Source organism: Uloborus diversus, chromosome 7 (genome assembly GCF_026930045.1).
Source record: "Uloborus diversus isolate 005 chromosome 7, Udiv.v.3.1, whole genome shotgun sequence".
NCBI lineage: Eukaryota > Metazoa > Arthropoda > Arachnida > Araneae > Uloboridae > Uloborus > Uloborus diversus.
The window spans coordinates 31096473-31116261 of NC_072737.1; the positions used below are offsets into that span (position 1 = coordinate 31096473).

A 19789-nucleotide genomic window follows, 5' to 3' on the forward strand; every position below is an offset into this window, starting at 1 on the left:
CCTTCTCAGCTTTGAAAATAATCAAAAATCGTTTGAGAAGATGCGCTTCTCAGGATAATTTACAGGCGTTTTTCTTATTGACCATTGAAAATTCCGTGACATCAAAATTAGATTTCGATGATGTGATCGACACATTTGCATCTGTTAAAGCCAGAAAGAAGCCTTTTTAAAACTTAATGTCAGAATTAGTTAGTTTTTTTTCTTTCTTTTTTTTTTTTTGTTGCTATTTTTGCAGTTTTAAATTGTTTTTTAATTCATTGTTACCTTAAGGTACGGCAATTTAACTATGATTAGTATGGTGACTATCAAGTGTTTGGTATTCAAATCCCAGGTTTCTGCAGTAATGTGTAGGTTTCTAGTGTATTAGGTTTCTAGTATAAAACATTGACTTTGAAATTGTGCTGATTTTCGCAGGGGGGGGGGCACCAATTTTTACTCAGGACCTGGGCACCAGTTTGTCTTGATCGGGCCCTGCAGATGAGTGTAAAAACTCAGCATATTTAACCGCAAACGTGAAAGAAACGTGTCTAAGAAATTATAGGTAGCACTTGTTTTTTACTTTTCATGAGATATTGGAAAGAATGAATGTATGAATATCACAAACCATGTTCATCAAATGCTGGTTCCATCCAGTTGCCGAATGTGAAGTCGACTCTCTCAGCATGCCTCATTATAACTAATTTTCTACGTTTAGAGGTGATATCTTCCATTTTCGTAAAGAAAATTGTGTTTTAAAGTCGTCAAACAGCAAAAGCTTCTTACTTATCTTATCTTATCTTCACACACAATTGGGGTATATAGCTATTGGCTTCTTACCTACTACCGCTTACGAATGTTTGTCAACAACTACTCAGCTGTTTCCATTTCCAAGAAAAAAGTTAAATAGTTGACTTAGCCTCAAATCTGAAAAGGAAACTGTCCAATCCTGTAATTTACTGCGATTCAGCAACCGGCTTATTTTGTTGACTTTAACTTTACCTGCTATTGCATCATCATCTTGGATCTCATCTGCATGAAACTTTTCATTTTATTTCTAATATTTCTCCTGAATTATTGCATTACTTTTAATCCGAATTATTAGAAGTAAACACTCATCATCGTAACTTGTCATTCACTTCCCAAAATTGGTTTTAGTTATGCAAAAGCGGACGTGAGCTACATTGATTACTATGTTAGCAGCAGGATTTAAAATGACAAAAATTATTAAACTTCTACCGAACGGCTCATCTTTGGATGAAGCTGGTGAGTTTTTTTTACAATGTATGTTGATCTGTTGCTCTGTGATGACATCGATATAAAATTGCGTTGAGCTATTGAGCGCGAAATATACGCAAATGTGTGAAACTCAGTCTGGAATTACACTTGTATAAATGTACATTTTGCAATATTGTTTAAAAATTGATATTTTTAATTTGCATAATATTTTTATTGAGTTGATTTCTGAATATTTTATGTACTTACAGTTTTTTTTTAATTTTTTTAAACGGTGTAAAGTAGTTCTGCTTTATTAAATGTTTTATTATATATAACTAGCAAACATACCCAGCATTGCCTGGGTCAGAATTAATATTGAGAAACAATTTATACTTCCCTTTATTTATTTTTAATTGTTCTGCGGTTTCACCACGTTAATAATGTATTAAAAAAACTTGTTATAAGTTACCCTTAAAATTAACCTTAACCACATCAATGTTTTAAGTTAAATAAGAAAAAAAAATCAATAAAAAATAATTTGAGAACTCTTGATTTATAAATTATTTTTTAAATGCTAAAAATCTTCCTGCCCACAGCGGGTTTTCCAACCCGAGACAGAATTGATGGAACAAAAAATGCATCATCATTATTGTTGATTTAATTTCAATTTATTGCTGCTCCACTCCTATTAGTCATAACATGATGTTATATAGCCTATACCCTTTCTCAATAAATGGACTATTCAACACAAAAAGAATTTCTCAATTCAAACCAGTAGTCCCTTAGATTAGTGCGCTCAACAGGGTTGGCAAGTTCTGCCGAGGCAGTTGAAACCACTGATAGAAACTGGCATGGCAAAAACCACTTTCTGCCACATTTGCGGCAGAAACTGGCAAAAACTCACAAAATGAAGAAAAATTAAGTTATTGACATGCAATAGGAAGTGCATGGAAAAAATAATTATTAACCAAAGCACAATTTAATTATGATAATACCACAATTTAAAATCAAATGTTACATTGTTTAGACCCTGCAGTTGCTTCTTAGAAAAGATGGTTTCTAAAATCTAAACAACAGTTTTTCAATCTAATATGTTCAAATGAGAAACTTTAGAATATTCCTGCAACAGAAGAGCTAGCAGGCAATGCATGAAGGAACAAGCAATGTTCGTGAAACTTTCATCTATTGTATTTTTTTTAACTGGTCCACCATGTAGTAACTGGGGTAGTGCGAGAAATTTGACTGGAAAAATAAGTTTCGAGAAATAGGGCCAATTTGTTTTGCAAAGCTGTGACATTAGGTACAAAATCTATGTTAATATTGGCAAGTAAAAGTTTGGCACTTTCTTCTTGAAGCATGTGAACCTCTTTTATGCTTGTGATAATTTCGATCACAAACAATTTAGATGAAGCATATAAGTGAGCAAATTAAAATCAGAAATGCCTTTTAATTCTGTATGTCACTCCTCTTTCCTGAGCACCTATATGATTTTTTGTCCTTTGTTAGATTAATCCAAACATTACAAGTATCTGTAATTGAAAAGTTCCTTTCTCGAACAAAATCAAGGGCATTAGCATAGGATTTTATTTTTTTAAATGATGAAATGAAGTTTAATTTTTTTAGTTTACTTAAATGAATATCATTTAGCAATTACTTAAGTAATTAAAGATGCTTTTAAGTTTCTGCCAGTTTTTACCGGTTATAACCAGTTTCTGCCCCTGGCACGGCAAAAACTAGTTTCTGCTGGCAGAAAGCCAACCCTGGTTCAAACAAACAAAAACTTCAGCTTTATATTATTAGTATAAAGTTTTTTTTTTCATATATAAACCGCTGAAACAGGTCTATGTGTCAGTACTTTCTCTGCAACTTACTTTTAGCATTGCTTTAAGTTTTTTCATTAAAGAATGGATTCAATGTCTGCTAAGAATTAAAATCGAAGCTGGGTGGGCTTCAAAAGTTGGTTTTAGATTTACACCCACAAGCAATACATGTTCACTGAAGGGCTCACCACAAAACAGAGCTGTAAAAATGTCCTTTAAGACCAGTGACATGGTCTTATTGAACCAGAAAGCTTGTATTACTAATTTTTAGATCTTTTAGCCTTGAAAATACCATGTCGCATGTTACTGGTTTTTGGGAATTGTATGAACCATAAAATTATATAAAAATGGGTTTTTGTATTATCTCTGCATCTTCTTTCGCCTGGGCGGATTCCATACCTTAGACCCCCAGTTCAGCATGCTTCAAAACGTGTAAATCTGTCAAAGTTCAAAAATTTTCATGATTCCAATGCTTTCATATATATTAGATAGAATAGGTAAAGTAGAAAATTAATGAAGAAACAATTACTGGATTTAAATCATTTCAATCAAGATGATTTAAATCAGCGATTCTCAACCAATGGTGCGGTGGACCGGCCCTAGTCTGCAGAAATACTTGACTGGTCCTCAGAGATTTTTGCTTGTCCACATAGCAAAAAATTTTCTCTCTCTCTCTCTCTCAAAAAAAAAAGGAAATGCCATGCTAATGAAAAACAAATATCCTATACGACATCTCTTACCTGAATTTTGTGATTAATTTTTGTACTTTTCTGTTTTTTAAGCAATGTTAAGAACTTCTGTGTCTAAAATAATTACTTATCTTACTCTTAACATTTAAATATTTTTTGTAGCAGTTCTTTAACACCAAGAAAAGTTTTAATATTACAGTACACTCTTGTTTTACGCAGGAGTTACGTTCCCCGGAAATGCAGTGTAAATCAAAACCGCATGAATTAAGACTTAATATTAGTGTTAAAATAGGGGTTAGGTTCCATAGATTAAAAAAGTACTTCATTCTAGTGATAACTAATTGTATAATAAATTTAATGTGTACTTGTATAGATTTCTATGCACAACATAAAGAAAACACAAATTAATTTAGTGTTTATAAAAAGGAGCTGGCTATGATAGTCTTTTGGCAGTCAAGAATTTTTCTCTGTAGTTCTTTGCAGAGCATTAATGCATACATGATCATTTCAATGATAGAATCTTCCTTCACTAACAAGTCAGAAAGCTCATTTCTATTGTCAAGGAATGACTCAAAATTTTCAATGATAACGTTTTTGGTTCTGTGGCATCAATGTCAGTATCCTCATTGCTTTTGCCCTCCTTTGTCATTCCTAAAAGCTTTTCTTCCAGTGAGTTCTGAACTGTGTGAGTTTAATAACTTTACTTCTTGAAAGAGCTCTGGAACCAATCACATAAAATGTCCCCAGTGTCCCAAGTTTGATTATTAGCCTGCCAAAATGCAGTTTATTACCTGTAATCTGAAATCTTAAGGAGTTTTTATTGTGAAAGAGGGGAAAATTTAATCAGTTTGCATTCCGCATCCGCATAAAACCAAAACTCATCCTAGTAAAATAAAATAAAAGTGTCAAATCTTAAACCGCGTCTAGTTGAAATCACGTTTAAATAAACCCGTGTAAAACGAGGTTCTACTGTATATATATTTTGCTCACATTATTATATTTTGTAAAATAGAAAGAAAAACCTTAGTCGTACGCAAGTTTTTTTTTTTTCATGTTCAAAAGGTTTTTTTTTTTTTTTTTTTTCAAAAAAAGGCAGAAAAATAACATTACTGGTCCCCAAATTTTTTTCAAAAGCTCTTGCTGGTACACAGTTAAAAAAAGTTTGAGAAACACTGATTTAAATCAATGAACTCTGTTTACAATCAGTACAAAAATAACAATTTCAGATCAAAAGTCCATTTTTACGTTGTTTAATGTGCCACTAGTCAAATAATGAGACAAAAAAAAAAAAAGATTTTGAATGAAAATAAGGAAAAAGCAGGCTTTAAATTTAGTACATTTGTGTGCATTTTTTTTTTATTTAGTTCGGAATGCAGCCAATGTTTTGAGAGATGGAAAAGTTATTGCTGTGCCCTCAGATACTGTTTATGGAATTGCAGCTCTAGCTCAGTGTGATTCAGCTGTAAAATCTATCTATGAGATTAAAGGAAGAGATACCAAAAAGCCATTAGCAATTTGTGTTGGTGATGTTGAAGATATTCCCAAGTAAGAATTTCTTTCTTAAATTGAAAAAAGCAATCTGTTGGGGGGAAGGGGGAACAAGTAATATCCTCTCAGTAACAAGCTTTTTCTTTAAAATTGACAAAACTGAAAATACACTTGCTAAAGAAGCTTTTTTGCATTAAAACAACATTCAAACTTGTGCTTTATGTCCTACGAGAAGTATAGCAGCATTGCTTGCTTGTGTACCGTATTTTCCTGTGTATTATCCATGGTAATGTACGTATAATCCGCAGGTCCTAAAATCGGCTTGAAAAAAAGAAATCTTATAATCTGGGGGCGGCATATAGTCTGCAGATAATGCAATGTAAGTTTTGATTTAACATACTATTTTAGCGACTAAACTAAAAGTTTGAAGAAGTAATAATTTTCAAGGTTAGATAAAATTAAATTCAAAATAGTCTAAAAGCGTTGATGGAACATTTTTTTTGGAATTAAACAAAATAATTGTTAATTTCTGATTTTGTGGCGAAGAGTGCATTCATTACATTTCTACTACATGCTAAACAGATTTTAAATCATAAACCTGCTGTTAAATTGGGTAGTTTTATTCTGTTCAGGCTAAGTTTCTCGAGTGGTTTCAAAAACAACAGTATGAAGTTAAAATTTCCCTTTTAAAGATTTAAAATACAGTATAACCCTGATTTAACTATATTGTCAAGGGACTGGAAAAAGTTATCATTAACTAGAGGATCATCCATGCAGTTAAATCCGGACCAGTGAAATGTATCATAAATTGAGAAGATGATTAAATCAAAGTTATACTGTATGCTCCATGGAATATATTCATGTTCAAACATGATTTGAGAAATTTTTGAATTCTGATTGTTTATCATAGTTTTGGTCGAGAGTTTCAAGTAATAATCTCAATCTTTCTAGAGCTCACAGCTGTTTGCCTATAGTAAATAGTTGTAAAGAAATTCATTTCTAATGAGCTGTTATATTTTAATTTTAATATAAATGCTTTTGATCTCTTGATATATATTTATGTTTTATCTATTTTGTAGCTGGGGCAAAATATCATTTCCAAAAAGTATTTTAAAGGACCTGCTGCCTGGACCAGTTACAGTTGTGATGGAGAGAAAATCATCATTGAATCCTAAATTAAATCCTGGTGTCTCTTTGGTGGGCATTAGAATTCCCAAATGTAATTTCCTTCAAAGTTTAGCATCTCATTTCGATGAACCTTTAGCATTGACTAGTGCTAATATTAGCTCCATGGAAAGCAGTTTATCTGTAATGGTAAATTTCACTTTTTTTTCTGTTTTAAAGATAACTTTTTTTTAAAGTAATAACATTTACAGGGTTCGTACGCCCTTGAAAAACCTTGAAAAGTGCTTGAAAAAAAAATGTTCATTTTCAAATGCTTGAAAACCTTGAAAAAGTTTCTTAGTGCTTAAACTCTCTCAAAAATCACGGGATTCTGCTTTAAAGTTTAAAAAAAGTATTTCACCAATGCAATTTTCTGAACATGTGTTCAATATGCAACATCGCGAAAAATTGCTTCCGTGTTTGGTATTTCAATCCTTTTGCATCTTGTAAATATTTTGATGTTTTTTACAACCGAAAGATATTTTGACATATGGTGTCTTAGATTCGTTTATTTTTTGTTTAATTTCATGAATTAACAAAGAAATTAATTTTGAAACTATGACAACATTGAACTTACTCGGATTTTGCGGAAAATTGCTCTTTTGTTTGAAATTTCAATCTTTTTGCATCCTGCAATTTTTTTAAAATTTTGGCTGATCAAATGTTATTTTCGCATATGCTACCTTAGAGTAGTATATTTTTTGTTCCATTTTAATAAAAAGCAAATAAATTTATTGTATGGGAAACATGCCAACGTTGAACGAACTCAGACTTCACGAAAAATTGCTTTTCGTGTTTGAAATTTCTTTTGAATCTTTTTGCATCTTGCAAATATTTAAATGTATTGACTAATCAGATATTATTTTCATTTATGCTACATTAGATTATCATATTTTATATTTAATTTTAGTAAAATATAAATTTATTTTATGAGAAATGTGACAACATTGAACTTAATTCGCGGAAATTTGCTTCCCTTGTTTGAGATTTCAATCCTTTTGCATCTTGTAAATATTTTTATTTTTGGCAACTAGAAGTTATTTTGACACATGCTGCATCAGATTAGCTTATTTTATTTTTTATTTTAATAAATAAAGAATTAAAGAATTAATTACTTTGGTCTTGTTAAATTATATGCTTATTTATTTTTGCAATTTTGAATTTAATTATCTTTAGGTAATTTTCGGTCATAACAGCTTTTTTGAAAAAAATTTAAATTTAAGCAATTGAGCACCTAACAAATTAACTTAAAGTTTGTATTTTAAATATAAAGTTGAGTTATATAATTGTATATAGTTGAATCTATAAGTGCATCATTTTCTTTATGTCAGCTAAAATAATTATGGTGTGTAACAGGGGTGGTTGGGTTATTATTATTCACTGGAAATCCAGTAGTGTCCGTTATGCTTTTACCTCCCTATATCTCCAATTTTTCCCTTTACCTCAAATGTTTAAAATTACTACTTTAGTAAGGTTGTGGGTACTTGGAACAGCTTACCGAAAGAGGCTGTAATCAGTAAAGGGGCAGATAGCTTAAGGAGGGTCATTGATCTTCATTTGAATCTAATAAATTGATTAATACCAGCCTAGCTAGGCCCAGTGCCTGTTGCTGTTTATCAACAGGCACTGGGCCTGGTATTTCTATGCAGTATATTTTGACTTAATAAAATATTTTAACATAAGAAATGAATAGGGAAGTATTCGATTTTCTAATTTTTTTTTATATGATAGAGTAACATACATGAACATCATCTGCGAAAAAAATTTTACGATACCACTAATACTTTTTTTTTTTAAATAATTTTTTAAAGTTCACGCGCGAGTGACGTCATTTGCTTGTTAACGAAATCAGTCCTTTGACTGACGTCACTGCCGCGCTGCGAGGCGGCGGGGTTGGCAAGGACAAAGAAGTGCTTGGCGATCTTTGGGGGAAGGCGCGGGAAAAAAAGAGCCTTCTAACAGCAGCGCGCATAAAAGGCTAGTGAAAATCCTTTGCTGTCTGTAGGGTTTAATGCATTCTGCGATTGTTTTAAATTTGATTTTCTTTGTCATGGCTAGTAGAATCAATTACAAGTATTGCTTCGTTCCTGGATGCGTATCTACCTCTAAAAAAACTCCTCACAAGCGATTTGTTATTATTCCGTTCCAGCAGGATCTTCGAAGGAAGTGTTTTCAAGTGTGTTAATTAATTAAAATTTGAAAATGAAAATTTGTACTGCATTTTAATTAAAAACTATGTCAAGTGAGAAATACAGTTTGAAACATATGTTCACAACTGTTCATAAATAAATGTTTAATAAGCATATGAGATATTTTTAAAAAAATGCAAGTAAACAAAGGAATTTAAACCCTGCACAATAAACTTAAATAGAAAGTAATAGATGCATTACTATTAGCATTTTAATAACAATGCAAAAACTATTAATACTTTCTTTTTAACATTCAAACTATCTTCAAATTTTAACTATTACAAATTGATAATTTAAAAATACATTTTCAGTTTATCATCAGAAGCGTTTCTATATATACAAGACCTTTTCTCACATGCAAAAAGGTACTTATTTTATGAAATGAACACCATTTTCAAATTTATTATTTTTATCAAAAGAGCAAAAAAATATATTTTTCCTTTTTTTGCTGAATTGCACAAAAACTCAAGGATAATAAACATGTTTTAATGGATTTAAAACAATTTTCCACACACACACACACACACAAAAAAAAAAAAAAAAAAAAAAGCAGATCAACTTTTATCGCCAACAAAGCGAAAAATTTTCATGCAAAAACTGCTCTAAAACTTAGTACTGGAATCACTTGCAGTAGGGTTGTTACAAAATGCGTGCCTCATTAAAAGCCGCCAAGTAAGATCTGGAATAGCGCTCTTACATTGTAATTTATATATTCGGATAAAAAAACCATCGACACACAAATGGAAATGATCAATCTTGATAAGGGAAACTAATGCGAATAATATGAACTGCAAACATAGACGGATATGTACATACAATTTTAAAGAATAACAATGGTGAAACTTTGTTGTCTCACTCCCCGTACTTCTAGGACATTAAATCTCTCGTCCTTTCGAAAAAAGTCAAACACCATGAATGACTTTACTTGAGGAAGGTTATTGGATTGACCTTTCGTGAATCCTAGCTCCATGATGGAAAAAATGCTGGTTAAAGGCTTTAAAAAGGCTGAAAAAGACAGTGCTATTCACCTCCTGGTAGGCGCAACACGGCATGGAAATGGAGCTCTGATCGGAACAGGGAAATGACGTCAGCTGCTGACGTTTTAGGCCACACCTCTTTTTTGCGCATCGCTCTTTAAAAAATTCATAAAAAATCAATCGTTGGTTTTAAAAATCCGGCCATGGTGAATTTTTGTGTTTGGTAAGCCTGTCAACAATGTGCAATAGTTAAAATTGGAATATTTGATAGGTTGATACTTCCCTATTGTATGCGAAACAAAAGTTATCATTGTACATATTGCCGTCTCAGAGCAACAGTAGGATATCTTAGTGTTATTCCTGGGTTTAGATGTCTTAGTGTTGCTCTAAGGCGACAATATGTACATTCAAGTAATAGGCAGGACCGGGCCGAGCCTGATATACGCTGTCGTGCAAATATCTTTTGAGCGCCTTTGTGTAGTGGCGCTTGGGGAAAATATAGTTTAAAGTGAGGTTTCGTGGACAAATATATCATGAAAAAAAAATACGTTTGGCATTTAATTTATTAAAAAAGCAATGTGTAAACATTTTGTACTTGGTCAAGATGTACACTTAAATACATTTATTAAAACAGAAGTTTAAAATCAAAATTATGTTTATGTATATTACACACTGAACACATCTTTCTTATTCTAAATAATAGAGACGTACCGAGCACTCGGTACTCGGCGAAATTTTGATCAGATACTCGGGGCCGAGTAGTTGAAGAAAATAGAATATTGCCCAAGACAGATATTAAAATTTATAAAAAAGTGCAAGCATATATAATATTCTGCAATCATTTACAAGTCAAATTTAAATTTTGAGAATAATGAAGTTTATGTCCCCAAAAGTAATAAAACTTATTTATTAAAAATTGTGCAAAAAAGGTAAGTATAGAAAATATGGAGTTTTTATATTAAAAATGGATTTTTGCTACAAACAAAAATTAGTTATAAGAAATATAAAAATGCCTTTGCTAAAAAATAAAAGGAAATAAAACAAGGTTAAAAGCACAGTGCAGACACGTGTTTTGGCATTACAAGGAGTTCCTTTTTCAATTCACAAAATTTGAGCTCGTGGATTTAAAGGCATCCAACAAAAGTGATTTTTTGTTGAATGTCTTTACGTTCTTTAGCTCACATTTTATGCACTGAAAAAGACGTTCTTTGTAGCACAAAAACAGGTGTCTGTAGTGTTCCTGCACATCTGTTTTATTTGCTTTTAAAAATTATTTATGTTTGGCGGTCTAGAACTATAATAAGATTGATATAATTTGTTTTAATTCCAACTTGATTAATCATACCTTTTATTTATTACTTTCTTCTATATCTAATATATAGAAGAAAGTATTGGATTCGTGCAAATTTTCGAATTTCGAATTTTGACGGATTCGAACGTTTTGAGGTGTGCTGAGTCCATTTCGACCACTTTTGGAAAATGTCTGTCTGTCTGTGTGTGTGTGTGTATGTATGTATGTGTGTGTGTGTGTATGTATGTGTGTCACGTCTGTGTGTGACCAGTTTTTTGTGGCCGCTCTACAACAAAAACTACCGCATGAAATCGAACGAAATTTAGTACACATATGTGACCCTATGTGAACTTGTGCCCATTAGTTTTTGGCGCGAATTCCTCCAAGGGGGGTGGAGCAATGGGACGTTTTTCGAGTTACGCGTGCTTGCTATTCCTCAGGAAGTTACTGGCGGAATCAAACAAAATTTGGTCCATATGTTGGTATTAACAGGAACAGGTGCTGATTCAATTTTGGTGGCAATAACTCAAAGGGGGGTTGAGCTGTAGAACGTTTTTTGTCGTCAATTGTGACTGCTGTATCTCAAAAAATAATGAACGGAATGAAAGAAAAATTTATCGGCAAGTAGCCCTTAGTGGGTATAAGAACTGACTTTATTTTTGTGTCAACAACTAAAAGGGGGGGTAGCGCAATCACCCGTTCTTTTTTTCCATTTTGAGTGCCCTATCTCAAGAAGTAATGCTACGTTCTGGTTGAAATTTGGAATATATGTGAATCCATATGTAAACAGGCTTTGGTTCTATTTTGACGCCGATCGCTCCAAGAGGTGTTGATTTTTTTTTTTTTTTTTTGCGAATAAAAATATTTTTATTAATGCAACAATAAGAAAGATAAATCGTAATAGATTGTCGTCTGCGTATTTCTCGTGATTTTAATTGTATGGAAATGATAGGAAATATTATCTCAATGATTTAAAATTTTGAACTGTTGCCATCTTATGTTTGTTAACAAATAAAATATTTGTAATTCATTCAAGCAAGGCTTTTAAAATAACTTTCAATTTTCGCTCTTTGCTTTGCTTTTGCAATAATTCAGACATTGGGATAGTCGTCAAGTTTTTGAATGGGTCATTTTGTTTTTGTTGGGAATATTGCTTCCTCGTCAAGCATGGGGAGGGATCAGAAAAAAAAAAAGAAAAATATAGAAGAAAGTTTCGTGATGGCCACAACATACTAGTTTATTTTTAATTTTAAAAATAATTTTTTTTGTAAAATTTTTGACATAAAACAATAATTTTTAAATAATGCGTAATTGAATTTCAGCAGGAATTTAGTTTTAAAAACTTATTATATGGACAAGGAGGCCAATACCACTATTCTAATAAGTTCAAAATTCATCACATGTTTGTCGGTGGTTCTTCTTAAAACATAATTGGTACTTGGTAACTCGGCCAAGTATGAAAAGCCAAGTACTCGGTAACTCGGTCGAGTAATGAAAGGCCAAGTACTCGGTACTCGGCCAAAGTGCTACTCGGTATGTCTCTACTAAATAAACTGATTGACACTATCGATTTATAGTTAGGAACAGATTAGTTTAATATGTAATATTTTACACAATTAAAATCAAAAGAGCTTAGTTATGTATCACTAGCTCTCTTTGCGAGATTTAAAATACATTTAAAATAATCAAGGGTACCCCCCCCCCCCCTTCTTTCTTTTTTGACATTGCGACGGCCCTGATGAAAGGTTTAAATTTATTTTTTCGGTTGGAGGTTTTACTTTTCCCAATTTGGAATATTTTTGATTGGTAGAGCTTGCCGCCTTTTTGGCTCTGGCGCCGTCGTGCACCGTGCGACCTTGCACATAAGCACGGTGGGACCCTTGTAATAGGGGTCTTACTTCTAAAAATTACTCCCTCCCTCTCGCCCTGATTTGCTCTTTCAAACTTTCAGGTAATTTTTTATGAACTCACAAATTACAATCACACCTGAATGTTATTGCCTTTCTAAATTTAAATTCTAACTTCAACAATAACTCATTTGTTCCCAAAATAAAACTACTTTTGTCATAATGTATGTCAACTACTTGTGAATCTTTTCAATTTCGAAATATGGCTCTATAAATCTAAACTTGCCCATTTATTGACTATTACAAGTTATTCAGTAAAAGCTGAATAGGCTCAAGTTTACATTCAGAGTATTTATTACTTGTTAAGCAGCTTTTGTATATTTTGAGATGTGGAGGCTGGACGGTGGACTTTCATAAACTTCTCTTATTTACTAATTTTTAAATTTACTCGAGGACAGTTGAAATGCCTTATTGGGTGAACAACTAATACATACATACAAATAATTGATTTGCATACTTATAAATAATTTACGAACCTCTAATATTTAAGAACTTAATAGTGCAACCTGAAATTACTTTATGGGTGGTGTTTTCGTCCTAACCATCCTTATATTGTAATAAACCACTGTATTAATTTTGGAAATAAATGTTAAAATCGGGGGGGGGGGGGGGGTGATTTCAAAAACTCCTCTGTGGCAAATGCCATTGAACTAAAGTATTTTTATTTCTTCCCATAAAAGAAAAAGCACTCATGAAAGGGTTTTTTTTTTTAAATATTAATTTGTTGATTCTAAAAAATATATTTCTTTGAATGTGGAGATTGCAAAATTAAACCTCTTGGGATCTGCTTCTCTTTATGACCGAACCTTTCACACATTTTCAGAAGAAACTTTTGACACATTAGATCTTTCATCAAAGTGTCTCTTGTTGTAGAAAAAGCAATTTTGTTTTCCTATACTTTTTTGTATTATTGCCTTATTTCTATGTGTTAGCAGTAAATGAAATCTGCATACAATAGTTTTAGTACAAATTTATTATATTGCCTTGAAAAAAAATTTTTTTTGCCTTGAAAAGTGCTTGAATTTTTTTCTCATTGAAGGGTATAAACCCGGATTTAGTGCAATAATTTTGGGTTGAAGTCAAAATCAGGAGTTGAATATAAAATTCCCAAAGTCAGAATTGGTAATTTTTCTTTAGAGTGCGCTATCTACCATGACTGTGGGGTTGGAGTTACTCTGATTTTGGGTAAAGAAGTTACACCTAAAACTTCAGAAGTTTTCGGTGTTTTGGTGAAAAGAGTCGAAAGATCTAAATTTTCCGTAGCCAGAGATGCCAAACTTGTAAGAGTGAAGACCAACTTCGCATCCCTATAAGAATTGTTGATCATAGTGGAAAGTAAGAAAAATGGGTCAATAAATAAAATGTTCTTGTATTTTTTGAATTATCAATTGCTTATGTTAGGGATAAAAATAGAGCAAACAACTGATTAGTTTAACTTAAAAATCAACAATTTTCTGACATATTCTGCCATAATAAAAATTATTAAGTTATACTTTTTGAACCAATCATTTCTTTTCTATTTCAAAATGTTTGCTTTCATCTTCAAATTTATTACGTTGCTATGTCTAATTAAAATTTCTCATCCTAAGATTTATTTATCCTAAGAATAATGCCATTTAGCTATGCATAATATATACTTCTTTTCATTCCACACTTTCTTATGTTATTTATTAAATTTTCTTTTTAGGAATTCAAACATTTATGGCCAGAAATCGACTTGATCATAGATGGTGGCATTCTCGGCCAATGTGATCCAAAAAGACTAGGCTCGACTGTTGTAGATTTATCAATTCAAGGATATTTTAAGATAATTAGAGATGGCTGGTAAGTACTTAAGCATATTTGCATCCATGCAGGGGTATGCACAGAAATTTTGGAGCCTTTCACTAATGATTTTGTTGGGCCCCCCTCCATATTGCTAGCCCTTACATCCCTATTTCACCCCTCACTTAAAAATCTTGGGCTCCATTCAGGTTTAGGGGAACAGTTATCCCTTCTCTCCAGGGGTGCAAGTGGACTCAAGTAACATTTTCTGAAGACAATGTGAAATTTTCGGAAACTATGTGGAAGCTTGACCCCCTCGCCCCCCCCCCCCCCCGCCTCTCCATAAAAACTTTTCACATATGCTTGCAAAAACCACAAGTTTTTTTTTTTTTTAAATTTCAGTTTTAGAATATGTTGTCAGCCCAAAATTTTCGGAAAACTTTTGTCACAACCTTTTTACAAACTCCCCTGCTTCCCCCCTCTTGCACCCATGTGGATGAGGGATCCAACAAAAATTTTGCTGTAGCTGTAACTTCTATATTTCTAATAGGCTGCGTTAGAGGCACATCCTTTTGCAGACCTTGTGCGATCCCCTATTAGGGGAAAGTGGGCTACAATGAGACAAAAAACATATTTTTCATTTTTTGTATATTGTTGAGTTCTAAAGCATAGAAACATACTTAATTATATTAAATGTATCAAATTTAGCTCATTTAATGTTAAGAAAAAAAGTTATGAGGCTTTATAAATTCGATGAAAAGTGTCTCATTGTGGCCCAGTTATGGGCCACTATGAGACATTAAGTAGGGCCACAATAGGACAGCTGAATTATCACTGTTATTTTTACCTAAAGTTTGCAAAATAAGTACCTTTAGCTAGTTTATTAAAGAAACTTTATTCGGTACAGAGTTATTAAAAAGTATTTAGCAGCACAGCATTTCAAAATTTCAATACAGCATTAAAACATTTCAGTACAGCATTTAAACAATACAGTAAATTATTTAAACAAAAAATAAGCAGAGGTTAAATTTTAGTGTTTTTCAACAGTATTAATACACCTGGAAATTGCATTATAAGCATTCTCAATTCTGAATGGGTATCTGACTGAGGCAGTTTTCCCAGGATATATCTTAGATGCTAATATTTGAAATTGTTATCTATATAAATGAATTTGTTTTTAGAGGAGTTAAAACTCTTCAGGCACTGTATTTCTACCTCATTATCAGAACACTTTGTAATGACAGATATATATTTATAGAAAGTACGCTGGCTTGAGCTTTTTCCATTCAAAGGGAATTGAGCTGAGATGAAATCCCCTTAAGGTTCTGACCTAGTTCAACTTCATCTAAGTTTTCACAATATTCATCTGATGAGCTGCCATCTAGTTCAAAAGAACTGCAACTATCTTCAGTCTCAGAAAGTTTTGGTTTTTGTATTCTTTCATTTTTGCTTTTCAACTGCTGTTTCCCAACTTTTTGCTTAGCTGAATTTTTTTTTCTTTTCTGCCACCTCTTCAAATTTCTTTTTTTCAGGAGTGTTGGTTGCAATGCAACTACAGTGGACTCTCTCTATTCTGAACACTCAATGTACCAAACACAAGTGTCAGATTATGTAGGTTTTCATTATTGAAGGAGACTGGATAATGCATATGTATTCGGACCATCAAAATGTGTTCAGAATATCTGGGTGTTCACATTTATGAGTGTTCAGATAGAGGGAGTCCACTGTATATGACTTTTTGATCCATCTAGCTTTTTTCCTTTGTGCAACTTTCAGAAAACCTTTGAAAATTTTAGGGCTTAAGGTGTCATTTTTTGAAGTTTCTGGGAATAGTTCTGAACACAATTCAGAATTTAATTCGGCTTGGGCTATTTCAGAATCTAATTCTGCTTGGTCATTGCATTCTTTAACATTTCCTTCAACAAAATCTCTGTCTATAACTTGGCTCAATTTGAAGTCATCCTCTGTGAAGACGTCTCTATCAAATGGATAGATACCAGTTTTGCGGAAAATATGTCATTAATCGGTCGTGCTATTCCAACACAACTTGCAATTTGGTAAAAGTTCACTTGTAATGATTTGTTATAATTATTTTTAAATCAAGCCTATTTTTTATCGTTAAATTTCTTTTTTGTAAACTAAAACAAGAAATAGATAAGAATTCTACACTTGCTTACTGCTGCTTGGACCACAATGACACGTCTCATTGTGGCTCGAAAAATTTGTCTCATTGTGGCCCAAACAACAAAATAAAGATTTTTGCTTCATATCACTAAAATAAACCACGAGTTAAAAATTATATAGCTGAATAATAGAAGATTAAAGTGTCAGTAACAACATAAACTACAACAATTACCTTAACCGTTGAAGTTTTTCAAGATTATAATAGATGCAAGAAATTATCCAAATAACTTTCAGTGTGTCCAAACAGTAACTAATTTTTTTCTACAAAACAAAAGCATAGAACAGCATTTTGGATATGTTTACTCCTCCTAGGTGGGGGTAGCTGTCAGAATTGTATTTATTTTTGACTTTACAATGTCTCATTGTGGCCCACCCTCCCCTATAACATCCATTCTTTTACATGGCATCACTATCGGCCGATGCTTTTTCCACGAGAATTTTGACACCCAGTTTTCCCACTAGATGTAGCAGAGCTTCCCCCAGGATTAAAAAAAGGGCAGGGCGCTGTTTTTCAAAAAAAGGGCACTTTTTCGAAACTAAAATGCATGTTAATTATAGCTTCAAAGCATCAGTGGCTATAGTCGTAGGATATTACTGTTATTCCTGGGTTCAAATGTCTTACTGTCGCAACAATAAAAACTTCGAAACATGAATGAATTACTTCCTAGGACATTTGAATAGTTTATAATCATTTTCAAAGGAGGCAATTGGGACTGAAAATTGGGGAAGAGGGGGGGAGGGGGTTAAAAAAAGAAAGCAACTAAAAGCCATAGGATTTTTAGCATCTGCAAGAAAAAGGAAAGAAAAAAAGGAGAGAAAACAGTACAAAATTTTGCTAAGGCTGGTTTGAGAGCATGTGATTGGTAATTGATGCAAATCTAACAGCTTAACTCAGGTTTCTCTTAAGATTTTGATGAATTATGTACATACATAATAACTTTCCCCAACGACACTCTTTAACATGAATTAGACTTACATTAGTTAACACAAAGTACTTTGAGATGTCACAAACTTGTGGTAACAGTGCTTGTTTAAGTAAAACAATTGATTTACTAATATCTAAACAATAAATATATAAAGTAAATTTTTCTGCTTGTGGCTAAATAATGTTTTGTAAGCAGATACACAAGTAAAACAAATTATTATGATCTGAAAATTTGGACATTTTGCTTTTTTTTTATTTTTATAATTTCTAGTTTTGATTTCTAAATTGGAAAAAAAAAGAATGAACTATAAAGGGGGGGGGGGTGACTAATTCTTTCAGCTGTTACTAGCTGTAACTTAAAAGACTTTTAAATCCAAAAGTAATAACTGCTCTTGGAGTAACCACCACCATAAGGAAACAAAAACCAATGAACAGCACCAGTTTGAAAGCACTTAGTATTTATTTTCAATAGTTAAAAGTCATTTGTTTTCATTTGAAATGTCCAAAATCATCCACATTTGACTTTTACATGCTGAATTCTTTGTATTTTTGTCATATTTTTGCGTTTCTTTGATGCCACATATCACGCAAAATATTAGCGTTTTGCTGTTAATCTGCAGCAATCTTTTAGCATCTGCTTTCAGTTTTCGATAATTCTTATTATTATCTTTTGAGTAGTACACAATATGAAGAAAACTGAGCAAAAATACAAACGTATTTTTCGGACAAAAAATTATTGGCGTGTGTATAATGCATAATAATAAAACAGAACATATTATCCGCTAAAACAGCTGTTTCAGCAAATAATCGTGATTTTGAATTTTAGACTGATATATGATTTAGACTATGATACAGATTTATATTTTACATAAAAATATTGTTTCTAATTGTTCATTTAAATTTAGAATTGGCTCTTATAGAGGTGCTTTTTAAAATGGAATGAAATGATTTTTATGAAAATGTTTTTAAAAGACATGAAATTTTAATATTTAACATTTACAAAATCAAAATGTAACATAAAATATCTTAGTTGCCAATATGTATTTTTAGAAATAAAACATAGTTTGCCATACATCTTAGGACAATTTTAATAAAGCTTTTGTATTTATGTATTTTAAAGTAACTGCAAGATGACTTAGTGAGTTTTAATGCTATATGTTTAATTTTAGCTCAAGCCAAAGAACCAAAGAAATTCTTCATAGGCATGGTTTGAAAGAGCTAGGATGAGAATTTATAAAAAAATTTTGTTGTATTTTGTATATTTTATATAAAAGTTATTTATTGAAAAACTGAAATCGAGTTGTGTGTTTTTTAACTTGTTTTATTTCTCCTAATTGCTGTATTTTTTTTTTTTTTTAACTGCGTATCACAACTGAAATGCACCAAATGAAAATGAATAGACTTTGAATAAAATTACCATACATCAAAGAAAAAAAACTTTGTATACACATCCAGCTATATCTTTTTGTAAAATTTGTTGTATATCACCTGTTTGCATTCATTATAAACTTTTACTGGCTTTACTACTTAAAACTTTTTAGTCGGTTACTGGAAATGTCCTTCATAGAGATCCTTTAGAAGTATTTTTTGGTTCTTTTTTTCGAGGTGCCTTTAACTTTTAACCGAACTCCTCAAGTTGACTAAATTTCAAATCTCCTTGTAATTAAATAATTTGTGCTATTAATAGCATCAAATGTGACAGTTATAGCTTCAAACGTTTTTTTTTGACTCATTAAATTTTAATTTCTCCAACATTTTAAAACATATAGTCAACATTGGAGGGCATGCTTAATTTATGGCATAAAAACCAATGCGTTTTTATTAAAAAAAAAAAAGTCTATTTTAAAGATTAGAAATCAAATTAGTCATAGTAATACAATGAAAATAGCGTAACGTCTTAACGATTAAATTGGTTGACTTAATGCACCGCGCATTATGGTAATAGTGGGATCATTCCATTGTAACGAACATAACCAGATATTCTGTTTTGTTGCATAACAAGAGTTTTAAATGCTTAATTTTCATTTACTTTTAGTTTTGTTGAATTTTGTGAAAGAATAAAACTTCTGTGCAAACGTTCTGCGTGATACTTCATACAAGAAAGCACTGAAAATCACATAAATTCGTTTTTGAAACTAAATTGCTATACTGTGACAAAATGTAATATTTTTTCAACCTGGAGTATTTGCATGAAATT

General features: G+C 31.9%; 2 protein-coding genes across 2 annotated transcripts in view; one reads left to right on the forward strand and one right to left on the reverse strand.

Annotated features, from left to right (window-relative positions):
* LOC129226082 (ecdysteroid-phosphate phosphatase-like) overlaps positions 1-809 on the reverse strand; it is a 50476-nt gene extending 49667 nt beyond the window's left edge. Inside the window, exon 1 of the mRNA XM_054860672.1 lies at positions 605-809. Coding sequence (XP_054716647.1) covers positions 605-710 — 106 coding nt within the window. The 5' untranslated portion in view covers positions 711-809. The remainder of the gene's footprint in view (positions 1-604) is intronic.
* Positions 810-992: 183 nt separating this feature from the next.
* On the forward strand, positions 993-18887 carry LOC129226380 (threonylcarbamoyl-AMP synthase-like). Its single transcript, XM_054860983.1, has 5 exons — positions 993-1242; positions 5068-5248; positions 6271-6505; positions 14407-14543; positions 18762-18887. The coding sequence occupies exons 1-5, from the start codon at positions 1170-1172 to the stop codon at positions 18817-18819; spliced, it is 684 nt and encodes a 227-aa protein (XP_054716958.1). The 5' UTR covers positions 993-1169; the 3' UTR covers positions 18820-18887.
* Positions 18888-19789: the final 902 nt, after the last annotated feature.

What these genes read in the sequence shown, in the direction of transcription:
- LOC129226380 (XM_054860983.1), top strand. Translation starts at nt 1,170, where the DNA reads ATGTTAGCAGCAGGATTTAAAATGACAAAAATTATTAAACTTCTACCG. An exon ending in CTCATCTTTGGATGAAGCTG is followed by an intron (nt 1,243 to 5,067) that starts GTGAGTTTTTTT and finishes TTTTTTATTTAG; the next exon opens with TTCGGAATGCAGCCAATGTT. An exon ending in AAAGCAGTTTATCTGTAATG is followed by an intron (nt 6,506 to 14,406) that starts GTAAATTTCACT and finishes TTTTCTTTTTAG; the next exon opens with GAATTCAAACATTTATGGCC.